This window comes from Aulonocara stuartgranti (genome assembly GCF_965226115.1).
Source record: "Aulonocara stuartgranti genome assembly, chromosome: 2".
In the NCBI taxonomy this organism is placed as follows: domain Eukaryota; kingdom Metazoa; phylum Chordata; class Actinopteri; order Cichliformes; family Cichlidae; genus Aulonocara; species Aulonocara stuartgranti.
In genome coordinates, this window is record NC_138940.1 from 28,681,524 (window position 1) to 28,692,936 (window position 11,413).

At 43.7% G+C, this 11,413-nt stretch overlaps 1 protein-coding gene across 1 annotated transcript; it reads right to left on the reverse strand.

Annotated features, from left to right (window-relative positions):
* Positions 1-68: 68 nt before the first annotated feature.
* LOC309715492 (alpha-1A adrenergic receptor-like) lies at positions 69-10,938 on the reverse strand. The gene is made up of 2 exons (XM_082548670.1): positions 9,531-10,938; positions 69-1,250 (listed from the first exon to the last, which is right to left on the reverse strand). Exons 1-2 carry the CDS (start codon positions 10,492-10,494, stop codon positions 697-699), a joined length of 1,518 nt encoding a protein of 505 aa, XP_082404796.1. The 5' UTR covers positions 10,495-10,938; the 3' UTR covers positions 69-696.
* Positions 10,939-11,413: the final 475 nt, after the last annotated feature.

Below are 11,413 nucleotides of genomic sequence, written 5' to 3' on the forward strand. Positions count from 1 at the left end.
TAATACCTGAGAGAGCTCTTTGTTTGCCAGAGCAAAGTGAGAAATGAAGAGTTGGCCTTGAAGCAGAATTCAAGCAACGTTCTACTTTTATTTATTCATCACATTTCTACAAACATACAAAGAAGATGATATGGGATGATTGTGTGCACAGCAGATAAAACAGGTTATACTTTATTTCCACAATATACCATAAAGATACCAAGTGACTGCAACAGAACAGTGATTGTTTGTCTTTCCACCCTTTTTACACGACTCGGGTTCTTCGACACGTTCGCTCTTGTACAGAGCAGATGTGGAGTTGTAACTGAAAGGGAGTGAGAGGCTGTGCTGGATGGAGGTCCTTTCAGTCTTTTCTCCTAGAGTCTGAATAAACAAAAAAAAACATGCATGCACAGATTTGTGTCCAGTCCCAAGAGGGCAGCAAACACTGTGTCAGAGCTGTTACTGTCTACTGAAAGAAACTCTACTTTCAATCTCAGTTACAGCAACATGGAACAACATACCTGTGATACAGCAGCATAGTCAGTACTCTTCACCTTACATTGACAGCTTATGACAATGATAATCCACTGACTGATGAATGATCATGGGATCATGTACAGTGAAGCCTGTGAAACCCTACCTCCCTGCTCGGTTTGTTACTGTGATCCCTATAAGGAATGAACCAGTAAGTCTCATCTTAGTACGACGAATGAGTCACACTTTGTCAACAGGCACAATAAGGTCTTTGTTGACCCCTCCCTTATCTTTATTCTTCACAAAGGAGAAAGAGAAAACTCCTCCTGTAGTTTCCTCAGCGGTTCTCCCCCCTCTCAGAGCTGTCGGCTGGCAATCGATGGGGCTGCCGGGCAGCAGGTTGGGGGTGGAGGGAGTCGGGGTGGTAGCTCCCCAGATGTATAATGCTTCCCCCTCAGGGCAAGGCGGCAGACCGATACTCAGGTAACTCGGGCTCGGGCTGGCTGAGGACGGCAGAGTACGCTGGCTTCCGTTCAGACAGCCGGAGTTGTGGTCCGTTGAGTTTTTGCGTGAGTTTCCAGAGGAGCTGAAGGTGGAGGAACGGTAATTATACTCTCTCCAGCCGGGACGCTTGCGCTGGTGACACTGGCATTTCAGGATCCGGATGAAAGCCAGCTTGAACTCGCGGTTGTAGCAGGGGTAGATGATGGGGTTCAGGCAGCTGTTGAAGTAACCAAGCCAGAAGATTACTTTGAAGAGGGATTCAGGTGGCCGCAGGTGCACATTAAAGGACCCTGGGACAGCAGGGGGTAAAAAGAGAAGCTGCTCTTAGTCATGAATAGTAAGCATGGCTGATGTAGTCGCCTACACATTCTACACATTCACCAATACAACAAGTGAAAGATCCTTTTTTTGATCCAGGGAGGAGACACAAACTGGGATCTGACAGAATCTGCCAAATCAAACATTTGGAGCTATTGTGAATAAGAGAGCAGCGGCTCTGTGCAGAAATCCTAATTTCTTCTGTTCTTTGGCTAGTTCACATAAAACTAACATCAATCCTTCTATTTTCTTTCTCTTATCTAGTCAGTAATGTAATGCGGTGTGGTGGAGGGGTTGGAGTCCAGAGGCCCCATTATAGCTAGCTAGCTTCTTGGCTAACACATAGACAACCATTCACATTCACACCTAAGGCCAATTTAGAATGGCCAGTTTAAATAACCTAACGATAACTCAGGTGATACCGTGTGATTAGGAGCTAAAATGGGTGCCTACCACTTTAAGGATGTTAAATCAATCACAGCAGCGGTTTAGTGACTTGAGGGGCGTGGCCTAAGTAGACGGCAGTGTCATGGTTTTCTGACCTGTACACAAGTAAGTTCTTATTTTTGATTATATCTAAATGGAATTCATTATTACCTCTTTAGTTTGTAAAAGATAAATAAACCGTCAAGTGAAATCGATTTTTCTATATAAGAACATGTGTCAGCCATAAACTCTTTTATTACCCTACACATATTCTAACGTCTCAGTTTTCACTATTTTCCCTGAGCTTTTTAACTTGTTTGTATGCAAGGCCGTCAATTAAATCTCAGAAAACCAGCCTGCACAGTACAAATGAAGCCAATTAGCTGAGTTCCTAAATTTTAGACTCCAATTAAGTAACGCTTATCCTAATAATAAAATAATGTTAAAAATAATGTTGTTAACTAGACTTCGATTGTTACTGTAAAAACAAACTATCAAAAATCTCTGATATAATTCAGATTTGAAAACTTGGGTCTTTAAATGACTGATTTATTTTCAGAGATATGCGTGTTCACCTTGTGACACCCTTCTGCAACTCCTTCGTAGTGGCAGTGCAAGAGTCTCTGGGTGTTGCCAAGGCTTAATTGCCAATTGTCTACACTTCCAGAGGTGTGGGTAAAGGCATGGCTGAGGATAGGTTGGGGGAGATGACACTTCTTCTCTTCAATGGCTCTCTGGGATTTTTTTTTTTAAGTTGACGTCCCATCCATCCTCTTCCATTTATCCTTCTCAGGGTTCTGTTGAGGTTATTGAATGATTTATAATAAAAACAATGCTTCTGCAAACTCTGGTGTCAATCTCCACTTTATGAACAAGTCTCTATTGTAGATGAGACATTAGGTCTCAATGGGACTACCTATATAAAAAAGGTAAAATAAAAATAATAAATAAAAACGTTGTGGCTTTTGAGCCGGATCGAAACAGCTTTTTTAATTTAAAGATTGATCTGATGGCTAGAGTAATTCAACAGTTAACATACTAAAAGTGTTGTTTACTCAAAGACCTTACTCATTTTAGGTAGTATCATGTGTTCTCACTGTTTCACCAGCAGAGATTCAGGGTTCATGACAAGCTAAGCTATTCGCCTTCTGACTCAACCTCCACACTCGAAACACAGTCGTGAAAGTTGACCTTTTCACCTGAAGCATCCGAAGTTGAGATTCCAACGACCTTGTACATGTCGGAAAAAATGTGTATTAAGTTGTGCTAAAGAAATGTTTTCACCAAATGACTCATGAATAAGCATGCAGTCCTGAGCTACATTTATACTGAGCGATGATATGCTCATTTTTGCTAAATTTGAGGATTGAATCTCTCCTGTGAAAGTCAGCAGAGGTTATTTATATATTCTGTAAGGGAATATGAAAGTGTACTATGGCACCTCAGAGTCATCTGGAGGCTGAATAAATGTAACTGACAGAAAGTGATCAACATGGATCAATTACAGCCATTTAATTAGGTCGTTTTAAGATCATTTTATACTCATTACACATTACTGAGACTTCCTGGTTTAGTTATCCTTTATTGATGTTGCATCATATCCAACAGGTGGCAGCACTGATTAAGATAAACAGGGTTTTTTTTACTCTTAGACCGTTTGCAGTCTTCAGATGAGGATGTGAAGACAGTTAGTTTCATATGTTATTCATCATTACAGAAAACCTTGTATTTAGGAAGGCCTTCACAAGCAGATAATGTGTTTCCTTAAAAAGAAAAAACCCAAAACAAAGTAAAACAATACACTTGATCAAGAAAGCAGAAAAGGTGAGCTGACCCTGAATTCCCTTTTAGATAAATGCTCTGTGGGAGAGACGAGCTGGTCTGAAAAGGGGGAAAAAAAGTTGAAGTGAAATGACAGTTTGTCCTGTCAGAGGTTATGGAGGTTACACTAGCAACACAAGTGTCTCCTTTCTGCACGGTGCCTAGTGGCCTTGTCTGTGTTTACACAGGTAACATGGCTGAAGCTGTGCAGACGTGATCGTTGGTCAGACTCGACACGAAAAACGAAATGATATCATTCTGAAAGAGTATGAGGCAAGTTTGCCATGTATGATAATGAGCAAATCTGGGCTGGGTTAAATTGCATTAATCTACCCCCTGTTGTGCTTTTTGTCCTACTGTGGCTGAGCTTAAATACAGGAAGGATATCTTACAAGCTAATGAGGTGAGAGGGGAAGCCTGAAGACTAAAATAGGGGATTAATAAGCACAGCACAGCGTGATTAGTGTGAAACAGACACATTGTGCGTTTGCGCGCGTGTTTGTGTGTAGGCTGATGTGAGTAAAACAACGTTTCTTTACACCAGCCCACATTCCTAAATTGATATCACATTCCTGGATAGGCTGAGGATGCACCACGATCTCAGGCTTTCAAGTGTGAAATTACCTCTGACAACCAGAGACACCTCAGCTTACTTCTTCATGAAAATCAGATCAACAGCTTTAACGATTACTCTAAGCTGTACAAGGTGCATTATACACAACACAGCCAAAGGGTGAACTGACGCAGGTACCCGGGTCAAAAGCACACTTTGATTTTGATGTCGCAATAACAGGAGAGCATGGAACCAGACGTGTTCTTTCCAAAACACACGCACGCACACGTACACGCTGCTGTGGACAATTTGTAATGTTGATGAAAGTGATTATTTGACAATATGAGGAAATGTCGCTTTCAGCTTTCATCCTAATGAGTGGCTCCAAGTACTAGAAGCTGTCTCTCTCTCTCTGTGTGTGTGTGTGTGGTAGCTAGACTGTGAGATGAGACTGCTGTCTGAATGAGTCTTGGCCCCATAAACTCCAGATGAATCGGTGTCTTCTTGGTGGCTGGTATTTTCACATGCTATTTTCCCCTCTGCTCGGCCACTTAAATGTGATTACATAACTGTGTGAGCTATGAGCGTGATTGGGATACAGAGGAGGGGATTTGGTGAATTAAAATATGGTCATTCCTTCGTTTCTCTCCATGTCTGTCTCTCTCCATTCATCTCCATTTGTCAGTGTGTTTCTCTGTGTAGTAGCTGGCTGCAAATCAAAAGGATTTGACTGCCTGCATCACATCTCTGCTTATTCTTTTCTCACCCATAACCTTTTGAAACTGATCAACCCTGATTATTAAATATTTTGCGTGCTTACGTTCTGTAACGTCTCGGTTTGGGCGACAGTTGTATAAATCTACACCACGTGCATCTGGATTGGACACCGAGAGCAGCATCCACACAGGCAAAACCGATACAAAGCACCGTCTCCATCCTCGGAAACCCCCTTTAACAACATCCCGATCATCCCACAGAGAGTATAAGTTGGGACCCTGCCATCATGTTCCCGTGTCTCCTTTCAACACAAACGTGGGATAAAAGTGTAGGAAGCGCTGGCTGACAGCAGACCTTCCAGTGTCCAGACATGGTTCATGTTTGTGTGTTTAAGTTCTGTGTGAACGTGGTCCATTTTTGTCCTCTTTCAAGTGTTTATGTTTAAAAGCTATAGTATAAACGGCAGAGGAGGCGATGGGCTCAGCCCTGGGACAATAGTATACAGATAAATGCGGGCGGGTTGCGGCCTCACCCTTTCTGTTAATAGAAATGTTTGCACCTCCTTCCTGAGGACAGGCACACGCATATTTCACTCTGAAACACAGGAACATCTTAACAAAACATGGCATCCTGTTATTCTAACTAATTGAAGTAGTGATGCCTATTCTGTGCCATGTACACACACACACAATCTGCTCTCACACATCCTGTTTCATAACACAGCAGTAAATATGATTAATATGTCTTGATCTGAGAGGAAAAAAGCATTATTGCCCTCTCGCTTTGCTTTCAATGAAAACCGTAGCGTGAAGCTATTTTTGGAAAATTGAGCTGACATCCCAGAGACCCCTCGTCTTCACCCCGATACCCCGTGGCACCTCCTGCTCTGCTCTGCCACCTCCTTTCTTTTTCATTGCTTTGATACTTAGCTCTCTAATTATTTTTCCTTCTCAAAAAAGCATTTGAGTTAACCCTGGAGCGCACAGGCGGGCCAGCTCAGCGGCCTTAAAAGCCAAAGAAGCTGTCTGAGAATCCCACAGAATTAACTGTTTCTGCTCAAAAAATGAGGAAACAACACCTCAGGTGTTGGATTCTCTCACATTTAGACACGCTGCTTGCACAACTTGTTCGATGCGAGGCCTTCACAGGACATTAGTGCCTATGCTGGCTGTGACAGAGCTGTGGGAAAATATGTGCAATGAAACACTAAAAACTTTTCTTTGGATGAGCGCAGAGATGAGGACAAGTGTGAGGATAACAGTCGATCTGGTTCTAAAATATATTTATTTGTGTGTATATTTATTTAAAGTTAAACATTTTTCCCCCTTTAATAGCAATATGAAGAAACCTTTTCTTCATTTATATCTATGCAGGCCTGAAAAGTCAATTAACTGATTAGTCACTGGAGCAAAAATTAATTAGTAACCTCGCTGATAACTCAGAATTACTTTCAGTTATTTAGCAAGCAATTCAATATGAGCTGCACTCGTTTTACTCATGTGGGCAAATTGACTTTTGTTGTTCAGTAAATCTTGTAGATTTTGTAGATTTTAATTGTTTATGAACAAGATAAACGCATGAAAATGTCTAATTAAGCTGAAAAAACTATGAAATTCATCTCATCACAGACATGAAATAAATAAATATTTGTAAACAATCATAAAATCTGCTTCCGTGCACAGTGGCCTTGGAACACTTTAATTTGCATGTGAACCCATGTTGCTATAGCTTTTGCTGCAGAGTTGCCTTAAGCTATTATCTTGCATGTGTTATATGAGACCTGCTTAAAGGACATATGAGATTTGAAAGGTCAGTGTCAGTGTAAATAAATAGTTATCAACAGTAAAAGTACATCATGGAGTGTACTGGCTGCCCTACTGCACCTCTCACCCTATGACAGCTGGGATAGGCTCCAGCCCCCAGTGCAAACCTGGACTGGATGGATGGATGGATATAATCTAACTTAGATATTTGGATGAAAATGAGTCTTTAGGGAAAAATAAAACACCATGAAACAAAATTAAAAGACTGGAAATCGGCTTCAGTCTGGGTCAGTTTGTCAGATGAGTCAACACAACAAGCATCAGGAGGCACTGGTGCACATGATTAATGGAAGTGGGACGTTTACATGACTGTAAAGTTGCCTTTACAAATTGTTGTGTTTGCACTGTAGTGCCTACTCTGAACTTCTTCAATCTTGTTCCCGAAAAATCAAAATCAGAATCAAATAAACTTTGGAAACTTGCTGAAGCCAACCTGAAGTGAACGCAAGCTTTACATTTTTAAAAGAGAAACAGCCAGACTAATAGGCTGATACATTCTAAGTTTAGGTATGACGCTTTTACCGACAAATATGCAGATGCTGAAAGTTCACAGCAAGTGTGTGTTAGATTTTGGACCGCTTTTCGTCCAAAGTAGCTGGTTTGGAGTACACTAACTTAAAAAAAATTTGACGTCGTGTTTATAATCCTGAGGTTTTTGCTCCAAGTTAAAGGCGTAAAAGGAAAAAGGACACTTTAAAACCTGAAAAGGAATGACTCAAACTGTGGGAACCGTTGCTGCCTGCTTGCCATTTATGTACAATGACAAAAAAATAAACTCCACAGTAATAACAGACGTTGCGTAAGATAGGTGAGACCTGTAGCTAAGGGACAGTTCACATATTTCTTCACAGGTTAAAACTTGATGGATCTGAGGTTGCAGTGGCTCCTTTTGGCCAGCCTCACTTTGATCTCTGAAAGCTTTTAATTGTTTAAAAAGCTGCAGTGATGGATGAGGCAGAAGCATCTGCAGCCACGCTGACACAATCGCTCAAGACACAAACGAGCATAACTTGCAATGCATTCACATAAACACGGATAAATATTTCATCACCCATCCACTGCACACCAGCGCACACACACACACACACGCGCGCACACATCACCAACCACATGAGTTACAATACGAATCAGTGGCAGTGTGCAGAGGAAGGAGCAGGATAATAACAAGTGTGAAACAGGAAATCCCACTCTGTGGGTGGAGGCTCAGATCAACACAGGGATAGTGCCGCTGTCCTATCAGACTTAAGACGTGAGTCACACCAGAGAGCAGAGAGCAGGACAAACTTTAACTTCAAAACAACATCTCCCACAAATCTGCATCTGAAAATAGAGGTGCCTCAGGGCCCCGGTTCAGCTCCCTGGGTTGAGCAGGCGACCCAGGCTAACGCAGAGGTTTGAATCTGCCCCGAGGCCTTTTACTGCTTTTTTCCCCCCTGCTTTCCTGCCTTCTCTAGACTGTCCCAACGCAATAAAAGCTAAACAAAATAAAGGCTAAAATAAAATATGTTAAAAAGAAAGGGAGCTCGGTGCCCAGCTTTGACATGACTATATAGTAGCACCATTCTCTGCCAGAGTACTCTCTCTGTGGATGCTTTTATGAATCTCTTAAGCCACTTAAAGTGGGCAGTAAATAAAGCTGCATGGTGCTTTGTCGCAATGTATCAGTATTCTACACCAGAGACTATAAAGAGGAACTTGGGGGCTGGTTTTTGGCAGTGTCTAAAGAGGGTCCTTCTGAAGTCCACCCCTGAATGTAGGCGTAGAAGCCTCTCAGAACTGCAAATTCAGAACTTTGTAAAATCACATTTGGTGTGTACATTCGGTATCTCATCCAGGATGCCTTGGGGCAAAATAATCCCTGCCATGTAGCACTGCATAGTGATCCTGCCTCAGGTACTGCGTGTGTGTGTGTGTGTGTGTGTGTGTGTGTGTGTGTGTGTGTGTGTGAGGACGTGATGAGCTGCAGCTTGAAGCCAGGTGCATAAACACACTCCCTTATAACGACGCTAAATGAACACATGCAGACACATGGCTGTACACAAACATATACATATAGCCCACGGTGCCCCCGCGGGGTTAATCCCCACACATTCAGACCATCCGGCCCATTCTTGAATACAGCGCTTGTTTTTCAGTGAGGCCGTTTCCCCCTCCCCTCCCAAATGCCACTGCTAAACAAAGACTTGATGTTTTCTCAGCCTGCAATACATTGCTTCATTTCCACTGCAGTTTTTTAAACATTCATGCCAGAGTGCTGTTGAATGCTCGCCAGCGCCAGTGGCATCATAAGGGAGCCTCAGCAGGCTCCACAGGCTTCTGAAATGACTGACCAGAGCAGAGAGAGGCCACCTACCACTCACAGTGTATTTAGTGCAACAACAAATCAAATCAGACACTGAAAATATTTGGATGAGCTCTCAGTGAATTCCACTTCCTTGAAATGTTTTGGCGTTTCCAATGGGGCCCTGATTTCAGAGAAAATGGTGAACTTTTAACTTTGCAACATAAACAGAGGCTTAGGCCAGATCAATGATATAGATTCATTCATTCTGCGTCACATATTGCTACAAGATAAGGGGTTTTACTTCAGCAGTAATGGCTAAACCCGTAGAGCCCACCGAGACGTTTAATGACAGCAGAGCAACCCAGGAGATTCTGTGTGCGGCAGATATGATTTGCAATGCCTGCAGCAGCGTTTAACAGCAACAGTTTAGCTTCCCAGAGACATTTATGTGACTGAGATGTATTTTCTGCAGGCTGTTTTCGACCAATTAAATATCTGTTTTTAAACTGGCTTCCAGGGGGAACAAAGGTTGTCGATGTCTTTTTGCAAATTGCTTCATGTAAAAAAAAAAAAAAGTATAGTCGTGGGGCGTACAAAAGACCCCCACCGAGTGACGTACGGAACCTACCTATGGGTAAGGCGAGAAAGAAGGGCAGCCAGCAAAGGGTAAACATGCCGACCACAACTCCCAAAGTTTTAGCTGCTTTCTTCTCCCGGGAGAATTTCAGCAGTTTTACCGTGAGCGAACTTCTAGCCTGGTTTGCGCGACCCTTCCCCGTGCCAGAACTGCCGGGATCCTCGTGCACCTGAGATCCCTTGTGGATCCTGAGGGTCAACTCGCTGGAGTTCATCCTCTCCCGCATCACACCTGCCTCCAGGTTCTTAGTGGTCCTTTTGGCGACTATGTACACACGGCAGTACATGGCCAGTATAACGACGAGAGGGATGTAGAAGGAGCCGAGGGAGGAGAAGAGCGCGTAAAACGGCTCCTCGGTGATGGGACATATCGTGTCGTCCGGCGACGGTGGCTGCTTCCACCCGAGCAGAGGGCCGATGGAGATGACCACCGACAGCGCCCAGACCCCAAGCATGGCCAGCAGAGCCCGCTTCTCCGTCACGATACCCGGGTACTGCAGCGGGTGGCTCACTCCAATGTAGCGGTCAATAGATATTACGCACAGGCTCATGATGGACGCGGTGCAGCACAGCACATCCACCGCCGCCCAAATGTCACAGAAGATCCTGCCGAACACCCAGTAGTCCAGGATCTCCAGTGTGGCTGACACAGGCAGCACCGTGGTGCCCAGCAGCAGGTCCGCGATAGCCAGGTTGATGATGAAGTAATTGGTCGGGGTCCGCAGGTGCCTGTTGCACACCACAGCGAGGATTACAAGGATGTTGCCCGCAATGGCAAACACGATGAAAGCCCCGAGTACCAAGCCGAGCGGGATGGCTCGGGTGAGGTCCATCTCGCTGCGCACCGTATGGTTACCCCCAGAGCTGTTAGTGAAATTGAACTGGGAAGACGCCCCGTCGAGTTTCGAGGAACCATTTTTCCACAAGTCTGTGACATTGTCAATGCTCAGACTCATTTTGACTCACAAAGTCCTCCATAGCAGGCTCCAGACCACTTGTAGCTTTAAAGAAAGGGCTTTAACACAAACTGCCAAAACGGTCTATGTGCGCATGGCTCACTGCGCTTCTTCGAATTCGCTTCCAAACGTTTTATCAGAGAAAAGCGATCATTGTGCAGCCGCACGTTCCCCATGCAGTCCGTCTCCCCCCACTCTCCTGAGAGGTTAGTGGAGAAGTGAGGGGGGCAGCAGTCATCTCCTGCCTCCTCTCCTCCGCACACAGCGTTGCCATATATTGACCAAACATACCTAAACACGCGCTTATGAAGTGCGCGTGACGCACTGCACGAAGAGCAGTGATTGCGCAGAATACGCACATAGTGTCGTTGCTTCATTTTCTTTCTTTCTTTCTTTCTTTCTTTCTTTCTTTCTTTCTTTCTTTCTTTCTTTCTTTCTTTCTTTCTTTCTTTCGACTTTGCAGGACGCAGTGAGGAATCGCGCTTTTAGGGTGAAGCACTTCATTTGTGTCCGATTTATTTTTCCCCACGGTGGGAGGGTGCTTAACTGGGCATTTACAAGTTCCACAACCACATAACTTTGTGAGAGTAAACCTCGTTGGTGCAGTTTTTTTTAAAGGTACTTCTAGCTTGCTTGGCGGTACGCTGGTAAAAAAGTGTTTTGTTGACAGAGAAAATAATGACATAATTTTAAGCCAAGGTGTCCTGACTGTAAGAGATGCTCAGTTTCAGTGCGGTAAATATTCAGGATGTTCCAGCAGTCAGCTTAGATGGTTAAGCCTTCAACTTCAAACCGATTAAGTTCAAACGTAGATTACACATCACATACAATCCTCTCTCATATGACAGCTATCTCTCGTGAATTATATTCCTATTTTGGTAAAATGCAAGAGTTCCTCAGAGTACTCTCATCTCGGGTA

Coding starts and splice junctions, on each gene's coding strand:
- LOC309715492 (XM_082548670.1), bottom strand. CDS start 10,494: ATGAGTCTGAGCATTGACAATGTCACAGACTTGTGGAAAAATGGTTCC. Junction 1,251..9,530: donor CTTTCTCGCCTTACCCATAG/GTAGGTTCCGTA, acceptor CTGCTGTCCCAG/GGTCCTTTAATGTGCACCTG.